This window comes from Lissotriton helveticus, chromosome 5_1 (assembly GCF_964261635.1).
Source record: "Lissotriton helveticus chromosome 5_1, aLisHel1.1, whole genome shotgun sequence".
NCBI lineage: Eukaryota > Metazoa > Chordata > Amphibia > Caudata > Salamandridae > Lissotriton > Lissotriton helveticus.
Genome location: NC_136065.1, coordinates 1,513,746,855 through 1,513,771,247, shown reverse-complemented (window position 1 = coordinate 1,513,771,247; position 24,393 = coordinate 1,513,746,855). Strand labels below are relative to the sequence as shown.

General features: G+C 44.7%; 1 protein-coding gene across 2 annotated transcripts in view; it reads left to right on the top strand.

Annotated features, from left to right (window-relative positions):
• Window positions 1-24,393, top strand: part of LOC144755519 (membrane cofactor protein-like) — a 584,025-nt gene that overhangs the window by 168,586 nt on the left and 391,046 nt on the right. For both annotated transcript variants that reach the window (XM_078644523.1, XM_078644522.1), the window contains exon 3: window positions 8,804-8,924. In XM_078644523.1, the coding sequence (XP_078500649.1) occupies window positions 8,804-8,924 (121 nt within the window). The remainder of the gene's footprint in view (window positions 1-8,803; window positions 8,925-24,393) is intronic.

The following is a 24,393-nucleotide window of genomic DNA, read 5'->3' as shown; positions in this document are numbered from 1 at the left end:
TCTGAGAGTGACCAGTGTACCTCTTCAAAAACCTCTGTAAAAAGGAGAAGAGATTCATCACAGTCTGATAAGGAGCCTGCTATGAAATGTGCCAAAAAGTCTTCTTTTGAATCGACCTCTGAGCACAAAGGCTCTCATAAAAAAGAACAGCCATGAAAGACTGTTTCTGAGCCAAAAACACCTCCTGCGGAACTTAAACTCATTTTAAAAAACCTACTTCTGAGGTTCAGTCAGGGAGTTCTCAGTCAGTGAAGAAAAGTATTCTAGCTCTGTCGAAGACAAGAGGATCTATTTCTGGCACATCAAGGTCGACAACCTGTTCTATGGCTCTCTCATCGTCGTCGACAACCTTGACATCATCGACGCGAGGGCCAGTTTCATCAACCATTTCCTTAGTATCTCACAAGAAGGTTGACACATCATCAACGAAGCACTCGTCGATGCTGAAGCCGACTACATCATTGAAAAAAATACCATCAACAAGATCATCGTCAACGTCGCCAACGTCGACGGAAAAAAGGTTGACAACGCAGCAGCGGTCAGCAAAGTCATCACCGCCGTCCGGTGCCCCACCGTCGACGGATAAGTTGCCGTTGACGAAGATAAAGTCACCGGCGTGGACGTAGTCTCTACCGTCGACTCCACAGGTGTTGACGAAATCCCCTCCATCGACGAAATCATCGTCGACTACGACAACCCCTAAGGCAAGTACATTAACAGCTGTGGAAGCGAAGACACTGTCATTGACGCAGTTGTTGATGCATTTGTTGACGAAAGCTATATCTGTAAAGCTGGCTACACCAAAAAAGATTCTGGCATTGGAAATCACGCCTGAACACACCTCACCCAGTAAAATTACTCCTTTTACCCACTCACCTTTCAGAGGAGGGAGTTTCTGAAGAAGAGGAAGAAGAAGGTCTCTTTGGGGATGCATATAGCCTGTAAGAATTGCATGTCAAGTGCCAGCCAGATTATGAGGATGACCAGCAATACTATGGCCAAGTCTATTTTACTCAGCCTGAACAACACCAACAATACCATGAAGAAATGGTCACAATGCCATCTGCATTACTATCAAATTTGCAGTGTATGCTGCAGGACTACAGACCGTGCTTCCCACCTTCAGACCTGTCTAATATAACTCCTCCTCTGGTGACATCACCAGCAGCAGTTAATGTTCCTACAGTGCTTACGGTGCTGAATACTCCACAATCTGTACCCCTCCAGGAACCAACTGCTTCGGATGAGGAAGGGGCACTTCATGATACAGCTACTGAATGATATGAATATAGGATATTTTCACCAGCCTCACCAATACCTCTTCTGGTAAATTCCCCACCTGAAGATATTGGGGTATTTCACAATTTGTTGGGGCATGCAGCAAAAAGGTTTGCCATACCAATGCTTTCCAAGCAAGCAGACTGCTTATATGACCATTTCGTAAGTCAGTTAGAGCTATTCCCATAATTTATTATATCTGGGAGTAAGGTGTTAGAATGAAGAAGAATCCAGCCTCTGTGCCAGCGGTGCTTCCACGTCTGTATAAGAAATATAATACCTCTGATGATGCCCCACGTGCCTCACAGGGAACCCAAAACTGGACTCGGTAGTGATGCAGGCCGCTCAAAAAATCCTACTGTACCTTTTCCTGCACCTCCAGACAGAGAGGGCAGACATCTAGATTTTATTGGAGAAAGATTTTCGTCAATGTCAGCTCTAACAGTAATGGCAGCAAACTCCTTGGCGATCTTAAGGCGCTATGATCGCCAAATGTGGTCTGACTTTGCTTCTTATATTGATCAACTGCCAGAAGATGTTAAAGAGAAGGCAAAAAGATATTGCATGAAGGAAAGAGAACATCAAACCAGATAATAGATGCAGCGATGGATGTTGCTGTAACAGGTTTTAGACAACTAGCTGGAGCAGCAGTTCCACAAAGACAGGGCTGGCTTCAAGCAACCTCTTTTTGTCCTGAGGTTCAAAACAAAATATTGGACCTGAATTATGATGGAAAGTCTTTTTGGCAGCTATATAGAGGAAGCCCTTATAACCATCAAGGCAGACACAGAGACTGCCAAGTCTTTAGAGATGCTGCAGTTCAGAAAAGCTCCCTTTTGGGGGTCAAATGGTAGCAATGGTAGAGTTCAACCTTCCTATAGAGGAGGATATCAGCACTACTGTTATACGGCATATTCTTTTACATCACAGTCATAGAGACCTCCGTTTCAACAAAGACAACTGCCTCAGACATCCTATGTCAGAGCAAATAGAGAAAAAGACATCACGAGCTGGCAAGGACACTAACCACCGCCAATGATATACCTCTGGCTCCGGCTCCAACTCTGTTCACCATGCAAATATTTTCAATCTCATCCTACCCACCAGGGAGGGAATATTTCACACTTCCTCCACCAGTGGCAAACCATTACTACGGACCAGTGCGTTCTGCACCTAGTTCTATTTGGACACACTCTACAATTCACCCACAAAACGCCTATAACTCCCCTCTCAAGCCTCCCACCATGAACATCTCAGGACTCTTCAGCAAGAGGTAAAAAAATATGCAGAATAAAGGGGCAATAGAGAAAATACCATTCTCAAGCAGGGACACCGGTTTTTACTCCAGTTTCTTCTTAATCAAAAGAAGTTAAGGCAGTGGAGACCGTTTTTGGACCTTGAAAATCTCAATTTGTATCTGAAAAAACAATCTTTCTAGATGATAACATTGCAAGAGGTACTGAAGCTCATGAACCAAAAAGATTTCCTGACATTAGACCTCCAAGATGCCTATTTCCATATACCTATTCACCCAAAATACAGAAACTACCTGAAATCTGTGGTAGCTGGATGCCACTACTAGTTCAGTGTTCCCATGTGGCCTCAAGACTGCGCCCAGAATTTTTACAAAGTGTCTCGCTCCGATTGTAGAATTTCTCAGACAGCGGAAACATTAAGTCTTCCCGTATCTAGACGACTGGCTCATCAAGGCTCCGTCTGAGACGAGAAGCGAGAGCGTCCACAAAGGCCTGCACAATTCTCTTCAAAGTTTGGGTCTGACTATAAATCAGCAAAAATCCAATCGGAATCCGTCACAAAAGATTGTCTTCCTGGGAGCGCAGCTGAACATGGTCTGCTTAAAAGCATACCCTGCAATGGAACGTCAGTGGCGATTTCTTGTTCTGGCAAATTCCAAAAAAAGAAGAAAGTCTCTTTAGGTCCGACTTTTCAAATCCCTTTTAGGGATGATGTAGTTATACATACCACTGATCCCATTTTGTCATCTCAGGATGCGCCCATTTCAGGAGGAGCTGAACAAACAGTGGGTGCAGTCATTAGTCTCCGACGACGACATCATCAGAGTAACTCCACGTATGGTGAAGGCCCTAGAGTGGTGGTTAGACACATACCATTTACCAGTAGGAATGTCCTTGCATCAGGAAGGCACACCATTAGTGACCACAACAGATGCGTCCTTAGAGGGATGGGGAGCTTACCTTCAAGAGCTCCAAGTTAGCGGAAAGTGGCATCAAACTCAAACCCAATCTCACATAAATTTGCTAGAGGTGAAGGCTGTGCATCTAGCCCTCCAGGCTTTTCTTTCCAGGATACAGAACTCATCAGTGCTAGTTCGAATGGACAATACCAGGATGATGCACTACATAAACAAGGAAGGTGGCACAAAATCTTGCATCTCTCCAAGGCAACCTAAAAGTTGTGGGAAGGGGCCGTGGATCACAGAATCTACCTCTGAGCTGAACATGTCTCAGGACGACCGAACACGATTGCAGACACTCTAAGCAGACTGACATCATCGTGTCACGAATGGGAGCTGCACTATCAAACCCTGAGGAACATATTCCTGCGCTGGGGCACACCGGACTTGGACTTGTTCACAGTTCACCAGAACCGCAAATGCCGGTACTATGCAAGTTGGCATCCCCAACAGGGGTCAGTGGGGGGGATGCCTTTTTAATTGCTTGCTCTGGCATCTTTGCTTACACTTTTCCTCACATTCCTCTTCTTCCAAGAGTTCTGAAAAATATGAAGATCGAACCATGACAAATGATCCTCATCCCTCCCGCGTGGCCACGTCAACACTGGTACACGGAACTGATTCTCCTATCGGAGGTCCCTCACTTCAACCTTCCAGTTATTCCCGATCTCCTGACCATGAACCAGGCGCAGACACTACATCTGGACCTCAAGAGCCTGCATGTGTCAGCTTGGCTCCTGAATACAATGAGTTCAGACACTTGAATATTTCTAGTGAATGACGCTATATCCAAGCCAAAGCGAGGGCGAACAGTACCGACACAACGTACCACCTCAAGTGGAAGCGTTTCTGCATCTAGTGCCATAGGAATAATTTACATCCATTGTCTTACTCTCCAGAACAAATCCTACCTTACCTTCTGCTTCTCGCAAAATCAGGTTTGGCCACAGTTCAATAAATTTCACTTAGCAGCCATTTCCCGTTACAGAAGATCATCGTAATCTTCACCTCTATGGTCGTCTAGAGTAAGTAAAGAGTTTCTCAAAGGACTTTTTTGAGTGTTCCCACCTCCACCACCAGCCTGGCAATTGAACACGGTTCTTTAAAAGTTAATGAAAGCTCCTTTTGAACCAATTCACACTGCAGAAATCAAATTCCTATCATGGAAGTTGGCTTTACTACTTGCTTTGACCTCAGTCAGACAGGTCAGTGAAATACAGGCTTTTGTAATAAAGGAACCTTTCTTGAAGTTTAAGTCTAATGGAGTTCTGCTCCGTATAAATCCGAAGTTCGTTCCCAAGGTGCCATCTGGTTTCCACCTGAACAAACCTGTTTTACTTAAAACTTTCTTCCCGAATCCTACGTCATCAGCGGAGAGAACTATACATTAATTGGATGTAAAACGTTGCCTAAAGTTTTATTGGGATAGGTCAAAATCTTTCCGTAAGACCTATCAACTATCTGTGGCTTGCAGTGCACCAAGAAAAGGTTTCCTGCTCTCCAACCATATTGTTTCCATGTGGATCGCAAGTGCAATACAATTTTGTCATCAAAAGGCAGGCAGACCTGCAAGAGTCCATTCCCATTCCACGAGGTCAGTGTCAACATCCAACGCTTTATTTGTTGGAGTGTCACTTCCGGAAATTTGCCAGGCAGCAACGTGGAAGAATAGACACGTTTTCACCCGAAACTACTGTTTAGATTAAACAATTCCAAATGACATGGCAGTGGGCCAGGCAGCACTTCGGCATCTGTTCCATTAAGGTGAGCCATCCCTGTCTACCCTCCTACCTATTTTCAACTGCATCACATTTCCATATAGTAAGTGGTTATTGTCTTTAACGCTTATGGAAGTTCTTTCCTTTACTATTACTGATGTGGTTATGTCTTTTATACTGTTTACTGATTGCTTGGAGGTTACACGGTTCAGATTCCTGTTCAGCTTCAAAACATGGTAAATGTGCTACCAAACTGCTTGCTTGGTTGAAGCATGTTAATCTCTGAAAGTTCCAATGCAGGAGTAAGAAATAAGTTACTTACCTGTAACTATAGTTCTCCAGTATTGGAAGCTTTCATAGATTCACATGCAACCCACCCTCCTCCTCAGGGGGAAGCTCACCTTGTATGTCTCAACACATAGTATATAGCACTTGTGCTAAAAAAATATCAGGCCCTGAGCTTCCCTCAGGAGTGTTCTAGAGGGTGATCCATACTGATTGGTTGGGGCAAAATGTTAGTCCTTTTCTTTATAAGGACTATGATGGGTTGTTAAACTAAGAGGCCTAGGCCTTCTTTAGTCCAAACCTATTAGTGTATTATGACTATTTAAGTCTACTACTACTACTACTTTAATTACCCTGGACTCCCATAATGACAATGGGAAATGATTCAAGCATGTTAATCCACGAAAGCTTCCAATACTGGAGAACTACAGTTACAGGTAAGTAACCTATTTCTTTTGTGCAGGAAGTTGCCCCTTCATGCACAACAACAATCCTGCCTATAAGACAGACACCCTTGCTCCTCGATGCATGATTACCTGAGTTGGTGCTGGCTGTACATAGTGTACCAGCCCTAGGAGACAGTAGAAATGTGCCATATCTTTATAAATATGGCGAATGTCTGCTGTCTTCCATTCATGCAATGCAGTGCAGCAAGTTGCCTTGCTGAACTGTGTGAAATGTATGTAAATCTGTATGTAAAACTCGGTGCAGTAACCAGCTAAGCAAACTATAATCATAAGAAATACCATAAATGGGGCCCCCAGAGCTGTTCAAAGCTGCTTGTGACTGAAAAACCATAAAAAATAGTTTATGCGTCTGTGTCTCTCACACCTTATCATCCAACACACTGCTGCATGCTGCAACCCATACCATGATAACCGCACCTTGGTGGTCATCATGCACAACATGAAAAAACCTCCTACATTGGATAACAAAACAAGAACAACACACACAGCACCACACACCACCCTATAGGGTGTAGCTTGCTGCCAATGTAGGTAAGCACTTCAGTGCCACACTTAGGGGTGGTGAGCGCCATACAAATGAGCAATGCAATACAATAAGCTCTTTACCAATGGGCAATACAATACAATATTCAACACTTTCATTGCCAAGATTTGTTTTAATCCTCCTAAAATCTTTGTTTCCATTACGCTTCAGAATTAATAAACAAAATGTAATGCTGGTATAAGTTGAAATATGTGTACAGTTAATTTTCAGGTATATTATGTTTTTTTGTGAATTGGAATCAAAGTTTCTTATTACAGTATTTCTTTTTGCACTGCCTGTACATAATGTGACTGGAATAGTGAGATTGTGCTGCCATGGAACTATGCGATTCTACGGCTGCTGCGTTTTGAGTAAACGATGACAAAATAATGAAGTGGTACTATAAAAAATGTGGAGCATTAATACACAACATTTGTGTTTTCTTGCTACAAAAATTAGTCAAAACTGCCTCAGGAACAGGTACTCTTTTAATGGAATGGTACTGGCCCTGCTCCAACTGCTGCCAGCGCAGCAAAGGTGAAAAATAAAATGGTAATACAAATAATTTATTACTGTTTTGTTCTTCACTTTCACCAGCCCGAGCCATGTTTGGGGACCAGGCCAGTGCTGCTGACTAGCTGCAGGAGAGTGGTGCTCACTCCAGTTTAGAGTGCGCATGTCACTTTGGCCAGGCGTCTTGCTTCAGCCAGCCTGACATGCACACTTCAAACCTCCCCACCCAGCTGTTTCAGCCTGCTGGGTGGAGAGTAGGCACTGGCTCCCAGTGCCTGAGAGAGTCTTGAGGCAGCCCGCTCCAACCAGTCCTGAGGCGGCTCCCATGCTGCCTAAGATTATCAGCTAACAACAACGAGCATGCCAATACTGACAGAAGATCAACAAACTACTTCCTCAAATCACACATGACACTCATTGTGATTGAAAAGAAAACAAATGTATTTGTTATTTGGCTCCCAAAAGGAAATTTTGTGATCCAATTTTGTAAAGCAATCTTATTTGTTTGAACAATATTCTATTAATCAATCATCAGAAAATTAATCCAAATAACATCAGACATAACATGTACTACATATAGTGTATATACAAATGTTTTGGGCATCACTAGACATTGAAACAACAACAAAGTTATGCTAAAATGAACAACAATAGAGCAAGCTGGGGTTCCAAATAAAATTCACATGCAACATAGGAAAAATACATAAATGCAACGCAAACTGGTGGGGGGGGGTAGAAAAAGACAGAACGGTTGGAGAGTATTTATGGAAAATACACATATTAATTTTTTCAACTCAACCCTAGTCTGAACTTTAGCCAAACAGTGTGATATTCAGTTAACCCAGGTAATTTCTTCTGTGAAATATAAAACAGTTTTTTTGTTTTCATGAAATGGTTAACCTGATCATGAATGCATGTTCACTCATTTGGCCAATACCATGGTCAACGCGTTTCGAACCCCTACATACTTTGGGGGGGTTCTCCTCAGGACTTGGAACCAAAACAGCTAAAAGCAAGAAAGAAACAGTGAGAAGTGCTTGTGTTATCACTTGCAACACCAAATGTACATTTGAGAGCCAGTGGGTATTGGCTTCAGTTCATTGTTTTATGTGCTTACTTTAGGCTCACTAGTTTTCTCCCTGTGTTATCTCCCCACTACACTTACCACAACAGTAAATTGGCACTTGACTGTAGAAATTCCAAGGTTCAGGTTTCTTAGTCCTGGATTGTGAGAGATCCCAGGTAGTGGGAACTGATTTGTTCCTTGTGGCGAAACTGTGAAACATAGCCAAAACTCAAATATTAACTTCCAATTAGTACATCCTGTTCTGTTCTACTGTCACACAGACAAAAAGCACATTCAGAAGGTGAGTCTGCAACCTTATGATTTAGGTGTACATTGTGGATGTAGATTTGTGGATGTAAATTTCTAAAGTATAATGATAGCTATCCGGTTTGAGAGCAAACATTGGAGAACTCTGAAAGTATCTGTCATGTGCTGTAACTACCACTTACGCCCATTTAAAACATCTGGTGAAAAGTGACAGCAATGTCGTCAAACTAGGTGCTTCAGTGTTGTATTTTTCCTCCTGTTCTTCAACTTCTACATGTTTCTTGGAGAATGCACCGTTTATTGTGTCTGTGACTGTCCTTACCTTTTCAATCATTTACCTTTTGTTCCATATAAGCGTAGTCTCTCTTGCTTTTTCAATAAAGGAATACCTGGTCTTTTTTTTTAGGCTGCCTTATTTAGTAAATGGGCGGGGTCCTTGAACAGTTAATTAATATTAACTTTGTTTTCCAGGGCGCGATTGCAGGTCTCCTGGAGAGCTGCTTAATGGCGAAGTTCATTTAAAGGTCATCGAAGCAACTGGGGAACTAGATACCAAATTTGGTTCCACTGCAACATTTACTTGCAATACAGGGTAAGTGTCCCATTGAAAAGGATTGCTTGTGTCCTCTAACTAGTAATTTCTACTTACTGTTACTTGACCCCAAAAGTTTATATGGTTCTTAAATTTTCAGTCCCACCATTTGCATTTCTTTCCTTGCAGTCCAATGTGAAGGAGGCATTAAAAAATACAATCTTTTTTAACTCTCCTACTATAAGGGTGCGCTAATTCTAAACCCATATACAAAAAGGTTGTTGTTTTTCTGAAGAGGAGAGACTTGCAAACATGTGTTATGGGAAAGGTTTTGATGACCGACAGTACCCGTTGGGTAGCATGTATTTGGAGGACAAAACTGTGTCTGCTTGTGGCACCCCAACATTTTTACACAGGTTAGACCCGCCAACTCCCCATGCAGCTTTGAGAGTGATTGTATATAAAACCATAGTCTGTTTTAACCATCCCCAAAGTCCTCTGCAGAAGTCTTGTACTCATTTGTCACCATCCACCTCAGAGGGGATGCCCTATAATTGGGTAGATAAGCATTGATCTGGTAGCAGTTTTCAAATATTCTTGTAGTGAGGTGAGCGCAATAAGTGCAGTCGGGGGTCAATTGCAGATATGGTATAAGATGATTCACCAGAAGAGTGCTTTTATTAGCCTGTTTGATAGTCTTTCGGTGTAATTTAGTGTTGTGCTCACTAAAAGTGTTGTAATCCTGCAATCCAGCATGATATCCCTTTAACTACAAGGCGTCACCAGGTAGAATCTTGGGTGACAGATTCCTGAAGGGACAGTTGATAAAGGATATTTGATTTATGCGTGGTGAATAAGGTTGGCTTCAATTGGATGCAAGAAATGACTTAAACCTAAAAGTGTTGGAACACTTCTTAACAAGTGGCGATGAGGAAAGCGTCCCTGAAGCGAGCTGGTTGTCTTCTAAACTGTACACTCCTTCTGAGAACATGGCCCCACTCCTCTTCTCCAACCTCTTCACCACATGTTTTGCCACCGCTACCAGAAGATCTTTCCCTCTCGTGAAGTCCTACACATTTCTCCCAATCCACCATCACCACATTCTTTTAGACTTCCAAAATCCTTTTGGGTCCCATAAATTTGGACTCACCCTTGGGACACCTGCTGGGTCTTTTGATTAAAAATATCTCACCAGTCCGTCACTAATGCAGATGTGTACAATGTTTGTCATCAGAACGTTTTTTTATACTTGTCTTGATTGGCTATTACTTTGCTGGCTACAACAGGTTCACTGCCCTTCCTTGGGCACGACCACATTGGATTTAATTTACCTCTCAAGAGATGAGAGATTTAGTCAGATTTGTCTATTGTTCATTTCTGCACTGCCCTTTTTGTCCTTCAAGCAAATGGTCCAGTAGAAAAGATTAATCAACTGGTGAGTGCTAGTGTGCTTGGACAACAGGATACAAGGGTGCACATGCATCACGGTTTTTTCCGTTCGCAAACGGCCCGTTTGAGAATGGAAAAAGGCCTTTTCAGATGCATGTACCTTATTTTTATTCGCAATTTAGGTAATCACATTTTTTTTGTAATTACCTAAATTGAGAATGCATTTAGGGAATCGCAATTTGCGAATACCTATTTACCAGTGCATGTAGCATTTCCTAAATGCAAACTGGGCATTTAGGAAATGCTAATTACCATCAACTTCAAGTTGATGGTAATTTGTGCATGGTGTGAAAAATGCACACAATTGCAGTTTTCAAAGTAACATGTAGCGCACACATGCCCTTAGGGCATGTGTGTGCTCTACATGTGCACACTTACCTTATTTTGGGGGGTGCTTCAGGAGAGCCTTAATTCCCCGGGCACCCTTGGATTTACATTCACAATTTGCGATTACCAATTTGGTAATCGCAATGTGCAAAGGCATTACCATTCATTCTTACGGGCCTGTGGGCCCATAGGAATGAATGGAGTCACATTAGCTAATAGCTCTTGAGCAAACTGGTTTCAGGCAAAATCATGGAACGTTAGATAACTTGACTGCACTTCAGGTTATCACGGAAAAATATGTGAAAGTTCGTGGAGGGCACGTGTATGGGGCATTCATCGACTTCTCCACGGCATTTGACAAAGTGGACAGAACTTTGTTGTGGAGAAAGCTGTTTGATCTAGGGATGCCTACCTTTCTTATTACATTAATCCGTGCGCTTTATTCAGATACCTGGTGCAGAGTGCTTCTTGGCGGTGAAAGAGGTTTATCTAGAATAATACCCACATCCAACGGGTTAAAGCAGGGGTGCCTTTTGGCTCCTTTGCTTTTTTCTTTATATACAGTTGATCTTCCTCTGGCTCTCTCAGCATGCTCGGGTATTGCTCCGTCCTTGGGGGGGACCCCAATTGTATGCCTTATGTATGCTGATGATATTTTGATTCTCGATCTAACCCCAAAGGGCCTGAATAACCACCTGCAAGCTCTTCATGAGTATGCTGGAAACCATTATTTGTTAATAAATACTGAAAAAAGTAAAGTGATGTGCATGTCAGGAAGGAAGAAACCCAAATTTCCTAACTTTCCATGGACAGTAGGGGGCCAAAAACTGGAAACCGTGAAATCTTATACCTTCCTTGGTAAAATTGTGTTGAGTAATTTAAGTGAGAAAGCTCATATGGCCAATAATTCTCGGAAAGCTGTTTCGCAGGGAAAGAGTTTGGTATCCTTGTATAAAGCTACAGGTAGAAGGCATTTCTCTATACTATTAGATGTATTTAGAGCAAAAGTTCCCGCCTCCCTTCTTTACGGAATAGAGTTAATTGACCAAAAAAATTGGAGCTTCTTAAACTCCGCGGAAGGAAAAATTTTACGTAGCTTATTATCTGTTAACACAGCGAACTCAACGCTGGCCATAAGACAGGAACTCGGTTTACGAAGCAGCTGGGTCCAAGGACTAGCTGGTATCGTACGCTGGGTCTCAAGTCTGGCAAGGAGTGAGCCTAACACCCTAAGACATCTTTTAAAAAGAGAGTTGTTGAAAAACTTCAATAATTTCTCATCGATTGTAAAAAAATTTAGATTCGCTGTGGGTCAATTGCAATTGGATAAGGATGTTTTATTTTCTTTATCTCCTTATCAGTTAAAATCTCTTCTGAAATCCTCTACGTGGGAATTAGGGTTCAGACTAGATAGAGATTCGCGGATGGTGAAAAAAGGTTGTACTCCTGTTATTGAGTCCTGTCTTTTGAGGAAAGCTCAACCCTATATTCAATGGAATATTCCTCATAGCGTTAGACGCCTAATGTTCTTAGTAAGACAAGATTTGCTTCCGTTGAAATCTCTTCATTCCAAATGGTATGGCCTTTCACCGATCTGTGATTTTTGTCAGATGTATGATCAAGATTTGCCTCATGTCATCTTCGTTTGTCCAGCTTTGATGCCTTTTAGGCGAAGATGGTTAAGACCAATTTGCCTCCAATTCAACATTTTGTCTGCTACTGCTTTTTGGGCGGCTTTGTTCTCCCCGCCAAATGAAATGTTTTGTTTTAAACTGTATAAGTTTAAGTGTTTTTTGGATTTGTATTAATGCAGTGTCCTGATGCTATAACTATCTTTGAAAATTTCTTGCTTTTTCTGTATGTATATTTTATGTCTTTTATGTGGACCTCGTAAAGAGTTCCGTTATCATAATAAACTTAAACTTGCAACTTGAAACATTAGCTAATAGTGATTTACAATTTCAGAATCGCTATTAGCTAATAATAAGGAATCACCATTTTTATTGTGACTCTGGCATGCATAGGCATTTGCAGTTACCAAATAGCTATTCCTTAAAAATCGCTATTTGGTAATCGTAAATTTAGATGTTGACGCATGTGCCCCAAGATACTTGGTTGCCTTCTGGATGGGTGTTATAGTGGTTAGCATGCACCCAATCCTTTAGTGCGCTGAGGGAAGTGGTAGGCTAAAAAGTAATTTTTTTTAATGCTATAATCTTAATAGTATTTAGTAAATGTTCTAAACAGAAAACTTCTTGATGATCATTTTGTGCTACCGTATGCTGTGTTATTCCAGTTGCTCAGTCTGCCCTCATTCTTTTTGGAAGATTTTCTGTCTTCTAATTCTCTTGTTTAGCCACTTTAAAACAAGGGACTGTATTAGAGGTCTTCATGTCTTACATGCTCTCAGCATACTAAGGCACTTCTTCAACACAAATCTCAGTTTTTGTGAGCCTCTTTAACAGGTGGCTGATTAGGAGTTTCTTGGGACCTTGTCTGCAGCTGTAGTTGTGTTTTCTTCTTTAGCCAGGTTTGGCTCACCCAGCTCTGTCACTGTTTAATCTAAGAAATAATTGTATCTGATAGAGACTTCTAGCTGCAGATTAATGACCTTTGAATTTCCCAGGCATCAGGCTGGATCCGGAAACTTTTGCTGAGCAATACCCCTTGAACGCCATCTGGTGGCTCCATTCGGCTTCGCGTGACGTCGGCGTCATTAGTGTCAGTTATGACATCACAGTAACTATATCGGCGCCACCCAGGTACGTGGACATCAGTTCTTTTCTTTCTGCACCATTTAACCACCGATCCGGGAAGAGCTACACCTCTGTTGCTTTTGATCAGGCGCTTTCTCAACATTTTTTCAACTCCCAGATTGGTTTTCTATCGAGGAAGTCATCGAGGAAGACAGGATTTAAGCTGAGCGGGACTTGTCCCCGCATGATGTCGCTCACTGATCCCCATCTTGTCAGCCTCTGGTGTTTCGTGCGCGACCACCATCCGAAGTCGTGCTTGGACTGTCGGGCCATGGCTCCTAAGACTTAACGGGAGCGGGCCTTGAAACTAATTGTGGCGCAACAGGCAACATTGTCAAGCGAGACTCTGCAAAGGTCCCGTTCCCGATCGAGGAAGAGGAGGTTGCAGGACCACTCTCGGAGCCCAAAGTCTTCTTCATCCCACTCGAGGTCATTGGAACACTCGGGGAAGAGGCACAAGGAAAAGATGAAGTCCAAGCAGACTTCATCTTCACCTCGACTGTCGTCTGTCGACAAAGCAGGTAAAGAGCACCGATGCTCTAGGCATGGTTCCAGGGAGCCGGAGCCAGGGTCTACTTTGCGCCTCCCTTCTTTTACAGGAGCTGGAGCCACTCATGCTCAGATCAAAAAGTTCTACCAGGACATGTGGCGCGTATTTGAACAGGCCGACCCCTCTGAGCCTTTAGGCCCTGCGGGTTCGGAAGGGGCCCTATCTGATTCGACACAGCCGGCTCTGGCCACGGTGCCGGTGGGGCCTCAAAGATTGGATAACAGAACTGGGTCGACGCCGGTCGTGCCACTGCAACCTCCCCCGGCATCGGACCCGAAGTCGGTGCCAGCCCCATCCTTATCCCTGACGACACTGAGTCAGAACAACACCGCTCAACGGCGATTCCAACGTCGATTGAACCTTGGGTTCAATGTTGTTGCTTGAATACTTTGGAGACGTGTTAGGCCCAGGAGAGGAATGGGAGTGGCCTATGGACTGGATACTTCAGATACTGGCATGAACTCTCCGCCACCTGTGGCTATTGAGGAGGGGGCATCTTATGCCATGGTCAATAAATGGGCAGCGAGGTCCTTGGACTGTTGCTGTCCTCAGTGGAGGTCAGGACTAATCTCCTGACTAAAGTGCTTCAGCCTACGACTTCCACCTCAGAACCTCTTTTGCCCTTTAATGAGGCACACACTGATTTCCTTCTAGGCATGTGCTCCAAGCTCCTGTGAATAGGACAATCGCCCAGCTCTGGGTGACCAAAAGTTCCTTCAGAAAGGGAATCAAGGCAATGGAAGGGCTTTCCAGCTGCGTCTGCCCTATCCCAGCCACTGTCCTGTGCAGGTTTCCCAAGCCGGGTGGGGACATGGACGTGGTTCATTCCGGCTTAGGAATGGAAGCCAGAAGTCATTGGTCACCATGCCTTGGCAGCCGCTGCCTCCGAGCACTCCTAGTCTGACTCTGCAAGACCACACCACTCCAGCTGGTAGGAGAACCCATCATCTCCCCTACTGGAGGTCCATAGCATTGGACAAGTGGGTCTTGCAAATCATTCAAGAGGGCTATTCTTTGTCTTTCCTTTCTTTTCCTCCTTCCATTTTTGCTAAATCAGGAACGACTGATGGAGGATCATGTAAAATTGCTCAAGGAGAAAGTTACAGTGCTCTTGGCCAAGAGAGCTATAGAAAGTGTCCCAGTTTCAGGAGTTGGCAGTGGCTATTATTCCCGCAAATTTCTGATTCTGAAGAAGAAAAAAAGGGTTGTTGCCTATTTTAGATCTTCGGACCCCCAATTGCTTCCTCAAGAAGGAGAAATTAAAGATGCTCACTCTAGGTCAGGTCTTGTCTGCCCAATACCAAGAAGACTGGACCTACAGGATGTATATTTTCAGTTTAAGGTAGGCTGCAAGCATTTTTAGTTTACTGTGCTCCCCTTCGACCATACCAGTGCCCCTTGGGTGTTCACCAGGGTGGTGGCGGTGGTTGCAGCTCATTTGCACAGGTTAAATGTGTCAGTCTTCCCCTACCACAATGACTGGCTGTTGAAGGCGTCCTTGCCTCAGGCTGTCGTCACCCGCCTTCAGACTATGGCGAACCTCATTCATTCATTGGGGTTCTCTATAAACATGCCGAAGTCACACCTGACTCCTTATGAGACACTCCCTTTCATCAGAGCTGTTCTGGACACAGTGCAGTTTTGGGTCTATCCTCTCGAGCAGGGAGTCTAGGATATTCATGTTATGATACCGATGTTTCACCCTCTATCCTGAATTTCGGTGAGACTGACTCTGAGGCTGTTGGGCCTCATGGTCTCCTGCATCCTGTTAGTAAAGCATTCCAGGTGGCCTATGTGGGCTCAGCAGTGGGACCTGAAGTTCCAGTGGGCACAGCATCAGGGAAATTTCACCAACATTGTCCAGATCTCAGAAGGAACTGCGAGAGATCTGCAGTGCTGGTTGACAAACCGCGATTGGGTCAATGCCAGACCCCTCTCCCTTCCCCAACCAGATCTCATAGTCGTGACAGATGCGTCACTTCTGTAATGGGGCGGCCATCTGGGATAGGTAGAGATCAGGGGACACTGTTCTCCGGCGGAGTCGGGGCTCCACATAAATTTGTTGGCAATGTGAGCGATTCGATTGGCACTGAAAGCATTTCTTCTCTCTGTCAAAGAGAAGCTAGTGTTGATGTTCACCTACAACACCACCACCATGTGGTACTGCAACAAGCAGGGTGGGTTGGGGTTGTGGACCCTTGTCGAGAGGCCCTGCATCTCTGGACATGGCTGCAACAGCAGAGTATTACCCTGGTGGTTCAACACCTGACAGGTTCTCTGAATGCTAGGGCAGACAAACTCTGCTGTGCATGCCTAGCGGATCATGAATGGCGTTTTATGTCAGAGGTGGCGCAAGGTCTCTTTCATCAGTGGGGAGAAACTTTGGTTAGATTTGTTCGCCTCCAAAGAGAACGCACAGTGTCAGCAATACTGCACTCTGAAGTTTCCAAGGCAGCTATCGCTCAGCTATGCCTTTCGTTCCGAGTAATCCTCAGGCCTGCTGTACACCTTTCTGCCCATACCACTCCTGCCCATGGTTCTGAAGAAGACCAGGCCCATGTCATTCTGGTGGCTCCGGACTGGGCGAGGAGCATCTGGTATCCAGAGCTTCTGAAGATGAGCATGAATACCTGGCAAATTACCGTTCCTAGCGCCAAGACGCCCATGGGCATTAGTTGCGCTTTACAAATACATAAATCAAATCAATCAAATCAATCCTCTGGTCAGACTGCCCCTTCTGGAGGATCTTCTGTCACGCTCAAGGGTTACCTTTCTGCTCTGTCCGCTTTTTTGCAGCTGCCAGACCAGCCCTCTGTCTTTAAGTCTCCGATTGTACATAGGTTTTGAAAAGGGCTGGCTCTGTAGTTTCGACCCACGCCGTCTGTTATACCAAAGTGGGACATTAATTTGGTCCTCTCCTACCTAATTGGTGCTCCCTTCAAGCCTTTGCATAACTGTCCCCTCCGGCTGTTGACCATCAAAACAGCCTTTTTAGTGGCGATTACATCTGTCCAGAGGGTGAGTGAGTTGCAGACGTTATCTTGCACGCCTCCCTATCTGATGAATTTTCCAGACAAAGTGGTGCTTCGCACCAGGTCTTCTTTTTTTACTAAAGGTTGTGACCCTATTACATCTGGGTAAATTCATCACGTTGCTCACCTTCTTTGCTCTCCCGCATCCCTCTAAAGAGGAGGAGCATATCCACCAACTGGACCCACAAAGAACGTTGTCATTCTACCTTGACCGTACAAAAGAGTTCCGGGTGGATGACCAACTGTTTGTGGGGTACATGGGAGCTAAAAAGGGAAGGGTAGTGCAAAAAAGGGCAATCGCTCGCTGGGTCATTCTCTGCATAAAGATCTGCTAGGCCCTGGCAAAGAAGCAGCCCCCTGAGGTATTAAGGGCCCATTCCAACAGGGGGAAGGCTGTGACTACGGCCTTGACTCGGGTGCCCCAGTCCTGGACATCTGTCAGGCAGCAACATGGGCATCTTTGCACACGTTTGGCAAACACTACTGCCTGGTTCGCAGGGATGGGCATTTTGCCCCTTCGGTCCCGCAGGACTTCCTAGTTTGAGGTATAGGTCCCTAATCCACCACCGGGATGACATGGCTTGCGTATCTAATTCAAAGGTAAGGAATCTGCAGCTAGAAGTCTCTATCAGATAAACAAGTTACTTACCTTTGATAACGCATTATCTGGTAGAGACTCTATCTAGCTGTAGATTCTCTACAGCCCCACCCATGCCTCCCTGCTTTGAGGACTAATGTTGTAGGGTTAGGGTTACTCCCCTTTTCAGGGCCCTAGTTTTGCACACGGCTACGTCAGTTACTTCGTGGCTCTGAGCTTTTGGTGTGGAAAAAACGAAAATTACTGACGTCCTGGTTGGCGGCTATATAGGTACTGCTCTAATGATGCGGACGACGTCACGCGGACCCAAGTGGAGCCAGGGGTATTGCTCAGCAAAGGTTTCTGGATTCAGCAAGAAGTCTGGGAAATTCAAAGGTAGTGAATCTACAGTCAGAGTCTCTACCAGATAATGCATTACAATAGGTAAGTAACTTCTTTCTGACCACTAGTATTATCTGCTACCTCTTTTTCTTGCATTCTTCTTACTGCTTGCTTTACCCATGATCTAGCTGATTGAGTGCACTGCCATAGTGTTGGTCACTGTTTAATAGACAAGCTCTTCTTATTTAGTAGGTACAAGTGTAGGACATATTCTCTTCCCAGCTTTCTTAATATCAGTGTCATTCTCTGTCCTGATTTCAACTTTCACCATACATTAGGGCATTGTCGGTGTCAACTTAAGCTGCCATAATTTCTTGGATTTTCACATTGTACCTTGGGGCCATCGCTGTTTGTGAAGTGCCTTTTACATGGCTAAAGAAAATCCAAAAATATTCCACATTACTGTGTTCTTTTCTGTGCTGGCAGCCACACTGTACAACTGTGCCAGGAGGACATTCAAATCTGCATTTGTTTTTACATGAACAGCTGGTTGCTAAATGCCCATTGGCATGGCAAAGTCATCTACTAATTCCAGATGGCAGTTGCCATCATGTAAACTTTCTGCACATCTGCTTTCAAAAATATCTTCCACAGTGGAGACATTTCTTTACCTGTGTGTGAGCAAGTAGCTACTCAGGCCATCCGGTCCCTACTGTTAAAAACAATGCTATGGAGGCTTGTATAGGGGTTGTTACGTTTGTTTGGTATCTTTATTCTTTACACAGTCAGGTTCATATACCCCAATGAGTCTTGGATAGATACACCTGGTCCCAAGCTTAGGGTTGTCAAAAGGGAAAGCCAGGAAACTTGCAAAACAAAAGGTAAACAAGGAAACACAGTCCGCATCCACCGGTGGTTGTTATCTCCCTCTCTTGCTGGTCTTGCCTCAGCCTTGCTTCTACTCCTCTTGAAGGAGGGGGTAAGGGGTGCCGGCAATGGAGTTCACGGGAACCAAATAAGGAAAAGAAAGAAAAGGACAAAATCAGGTCTCACTCTCGGACCGGTACTAATAACAAGGAAGAGTGCTCCCATCACCTGTACTCCCTAATGTGTGGTGCCTAGGTGCCAGGATAAATTCAGTGCTTTTGGGTGGTGTGGCCCTTAATCCCCGCCCACCAGCCCCTAAAAGAAAAGAACCCTGTTTGGGGCACTTGCCTGGACCCACGACCATCCTGGGCCATGGGGGTGGAAGTCACAGCCTCTGTTTCAGGGCTGGACTTGATCGCGTTGCTCCTAGAGCGGTAGTCTGTCTGCTGCGCCTTCTCGCTGGCTGGAATCGTTTCTTCAGTCACCTCCCTCTCTCGGCTTCACTTCTTTCCTCCTTCTCGGGTGTGTTGCGTGGCATCCTCATATTCTCCAAGGTCCTGCCTGGCCATTCTCTGATTGGTGGGAGGCTGTCAGTATCCGGTTGGACTGCTAGACCGTCGACTTTGTTTCCTGTTTGCCACATGGTGGCTGCCATGTTGGAAGGTTGGGTGATTCCGGTGTTGTGGGAGAGGAACCCTCACACTGCCTCCCTTCCAGGAATGGACGTGGGGTACATTCAGAAATCTGACAGCGGGAATGGAAGTCCACGTTTGTCTGCAGTTTTCCTGGACGTGCATGGTAGGAAAGGAGAAGGGCTGCAAAGCAAGGAACTAACGGAATACTTTAGGGTTGGAGTCTTTGTCCTAGGACAACCAAGTCAAGGGGGCTTGATCAGTCAACAAAAGAAATTGTCGTCCTAGCAGGTAATATTGGAGGGCCTCAAAGGCCCATTTGATAGCCAAAAATGTTTTCTCTATGGTGGCATATCGTGTCTCCCTAGGAAACCGTTTACGGCTTAAGAACAAGATAGGGCAAAGATTCCCGTCCTCGTCATGCTGGGAGAGGACTGTGCTAAGGTCCCTAGCAGAGGCATCCGTTTAGAGGACAAAGGTCTTCTGATAGTCTGGGCATACAAGAACAGGTGTGTTACATATGGCTTCCTTAAGTTAAAGCTATGTTTGGTGAGGGTGACCAGTGGAGGGGTTTCCCTGACATAGCTGTTATGAGTAGGTCAGTGAGGGGACTAGCAATGGCTGAAATATGGGGAATGAACCGGTGGTAGTATCCTTTCAGCCCGAGGAAGGAGCAGTCTTCTTTCTTGGTGGTGGGACGGGGGATGTTGATTATCGCTTCTAGTTTCTCTACCTATGGTCTGCATTTCCCTGCCTCAATGTCGTATCCGAGGTATCTGATGCGGTCTGTACCAAAGTTAGTTTTCTTGGGATTGATGGTAAGACCCACCCTCTTGAGTGTTTGCGGATCGTTTTCTAAGTGGACGAGGTGTGTGTCCCAATCGGGACTGTGGACGACTGTTGTCTAAATAAGTTACTGCATGCCTTTGGTGTGCACGTAACAAGACATTCATTAATCTCTGAAACGTCGCCGGGGCCCCATGCAGCCCAATGAGAAGGACTTTGACGTGAAATAGGCCAAAGGGAGTAGAGAAGGCTGTCTTTTCTCGGGAGTCTGGGATATCGGAATCTGTCAGTAGCCCTTAGTAAGATCAATCGTGAACATTTCCCTGGCGTCTCCTAAACAGTCTGAGTTCGTCCACCTGGGACATCTGGTAAGCATTGAACTTTGAGACCAAGTTTAACTCTCGTAAGTCTATACAAAAGCTGATGCTTCCATCAGGTTTGGGGACTAAGACAATTGGGGAGGACAATGCGCTGTAGGGAGGGTTCTATTATGTCCGCTTTCAACATTGCTTGCATTTCCTGGTCCACGGCCTGTCTCCGGGCAGCGGGTATGCGATAAGGTCTCAACCTAATGGGTCTTGCTTTTGCTGTGTCTAAGTGATGTTCAATCAGAGTCGTACGTCCTGGTATTCCTGATAAACTTACAGAAAAAAAGAACAAAGGTACAATAGTTGATGTCTCTGCTTTTCTGTCAATTGTTGTCCTATTTGTACGGACTCAGGTTGTTCGGGGGTAGGGGTGACCAAAGGGATTTCCAGGGACCTGTCACGGGTGATGTGGTATACTGGGACATTTTTACATGGTGTTGTTGGTAAGGGGCCCTCCAAGCCTTCAAAAGATTGACATGGTATATCAGTCCTGTTTGGGCTTTGTGTGGTACGGCCACCCGGTATGACACTGAGTTATCTTGTCCAGGACCCTGTAGGGCTCTTGCCATGTGGCCAACAATTATTTTCCGGTAGAGGGTAGCAATATCAGGACGCGGTCTCCTACTTTAAATTCCCTTAACTTTGTGTTCTTGTCGTACAAACGTTTATGTTGAGTCTGGGTCTTATCCATGTTTGCATGGACCTTATCCCAAAGAGACTCTAAGGTGTCCCTTAGTGTCATACTGTACTGTAGTAACGGTTTGCTTTCGTCCTCTTCCCCGACCCATTGCTCAACTGCCATATCAAGATGGGTACGGGGTTATCTCCCGAACAGCAACTCGTATGGAGAAACCCCGTAGACTTCTGCTTGTGTGTCCGTATAGCAAATAACACCAGGGGCAATAGTTGGTCCCAGTCCCTTCCCGTCCTTTCTTCCTAACATGGTCTTGATCGTCCTATTATATCTCTCGACCAGGCCATCCGTTTGTAGGTAGAACACAGCCATACAAATCTGCTTGATACCAAATAGATCACGGATCGGTTTCATTAGCCGGGACATAAATGGAGTACCCTGATCTCTTAGAGCTCCCGGGGAAACCGGACGCGGGAGAAAAAGGAGACCATGGCCTGGGAGATGGCTGTCATGTATGGTTGCACTAGTTGGGGGTATTGCCTGATGGCGTAGTCCACCAGAACCCCCCGCCTTCTTCGATCCTCTAACCAAAACAAATTTCAAATCCCTCGGATCAGACGAGCCAGAATGGGTGGACGCTCCTTCTCCTACCTGGCTCCCTCACTCTGGAACTCTCTCCCTTATCATCTACGCACTGAATAACACTATCCTAAATTCGGTAAAGATTTAAAAACATGGCTCTTCAATCAATAGTCCCCTTCCTCTTTTATTTCTGCCCAGCCTCCATCCTTCTGCGTTCTCCAGCGCCGGGAAACCTTTGGGTAGCTGTGCGCTGTACAAATATAATAATAATAACCAATATGTACTGGTGTCCACGCGCGGATGGGAGTAGAGAACCTACAAGGTCCATGCCTACCCATTGGAACGGGGTATCGATGATCGGTAGTGGCTGGAGGGGGGCCTTGGGAAGGACGGGTTTATTCACCAATTGACATCTTACACAAGTAGCGCAATTCCTAGCCACCTCTTGGTACACCCCAGGCCAATAAAACCTGTGTAGCAAGTACTTTACCGTGTGTTCCTTCCTATAGTGACCGTCCCCCTGCGTGGTTATATGCAAGATTCAATATGTATTCGGCGAAGGTTTTGGAGACTAACAACTGTTCTTTGGTTTGACCTGTCTCCGTTGTTATTCTGTATAACAGTCCCTTTTTAACACAAAAAAGGGAGCCTACCTTCCCCGGGTGGTCCTCCTGGGCTTGTGCCCAGGCATGTTGCAATGTCGTATCATACCTCTGGGTGGCTTGGAAACTCAGGCTCGGCATTTGTGGCTCTTCTGGGGAAACAAGAATAGGAGCGGACAGCACATCTCAGGACCTACGATATAAAGCCCTTTCTTCTCTCTTTTTCCTACAGGTTTTTATTCTTTTGAAGGAGGGGCCCTCTATTTGGGTCTGGACAAACTGGGCACTTCCCAACCACCCTGACATGGCTGAACGGGGGAGAAAGGGCTGATAAATATTCGTGAAGGTCAGTCCCCAAGAGCACGGTCTCAGGAAGAGAAGGTTTCACCCCTAACTTTCTCAAGAGGGGTTCTCCGTCTATGGTCAACAAAACCTCTACCAGAGGGTATATTTTCTTTTCCTCATGGACACAAGTGACCTGTATGTGTTCTCTCCCTGGGTCCCAGGTGTCCGATATAAGCTCCTCACTGATAACCGTGTGATGGCATTCTGATTCCAATAAGGCTGACACTTGTTTCCAGTTCACTAATATATTCTTTTGATACCTCTGATGGGGTTCCCCTGCTATATAAATACGACCTCGGGTGTACCCCACTTCCATGGGCTCCTGCGGAGGGGGTCGAGAAAGGCACGGACTAGTTATGTGCCCCCACTCCACACAGTGGAAACACTGGGGTCCCTGTAATGATTGAGCTCCTAAGATGGGTCTGGACACATGTCTTATCAGGGGAGGGAGTGTACGACTGTCTGGGCAGGGGTGTGGAATTTAATAAAATATCTACTTGTCCATGGGGCAGGTTGCTTCATAAATCTACTTGTCCTGTAACAAAATCCACTTGGCCCTTTGGTGCCATGTAGTGCAGCGACAAATTATGGCAGCAGTCTCATTATTTGAGAGCTCTGATATAGCCTCTCTGATTATGCCAGGGCTCCTAGCATAGTAGTGTTTAAATACTAGCAATCCCCTTATGTTGCCTCGTTTCTGCAGATCTACATACTGGGCCTGAAGGCAGTGGTAAGAATAGTTCCAGGGTTAGAATGCATTTTTGAGTCGGTGCAAAGCTACTAACTTGCATTATTTAAGGGTTTTCAAAAACTCTTCTCTAATCTTTTTTCATACTGAGAAATGTTGGAAATTTACTCCTGACAATGGCAGACGTAAACCTTCTTCTAGAATTGGGGAAAAAAGTGGTAAGATTTGCGCATGAGCAAGTATACAGATGCAGAATTTCTCATGCTAAAATGCAGTTCACAAATATTTTCCAGGAGTACTATTTCTTGTCCTACTTCTGTAAATTCTTGGGAATCCATGAACGCTGTATAGCTGCACTTAATGCATATACCATGGGTGTACTTTTGAGACTTTCTTTAAGAATTGGGCCTCTAATTTGGTCTGGAGTTGACTGTGACCTTTTGTGTTTATTTTCATTCTGTCTCTCTCTCTGTATCGGCTGGCTTCACTGTGAGTGACAGCATTTTGCTCTTTCACAAGGAGCATATCGGCACACAAAGTAGTTTTGCTCAGTGCTAGTAACTACTGTAGCAGTGTGTGCTTTTTGAGACCAAAATAAATATTTTTGCTTTTGCCAATGTTTGTTATAATGGTAAGGGCCTGGCAGTTCGCACACCAATGAAGTTTTACAAAAACCATGCCAAAACAAGTCACACATAAACAAAACTAAAAAGCTGACAACCAATTTCATAACTACTGGCTTTGCCAATGCTTGTTTAATTTTATTTCCTTTAATCTTATTGAAACTGGTTACACTGATTTCCATTATGAATATTTTTGGGAAATATTAGTGCGCATCAACAATTGTTATTAAATGATGCTGCAAATAAAGGGGTAGCTGAAATTTTACAGTAGTTTAGCAAAATGTTTTTTTTTCCTGCTTTCATGTTTTTATGAACATTTTATTTTGAAAGCAAAGAACCAATCTTGCTTTCAAGCTGCTGCAAATATTT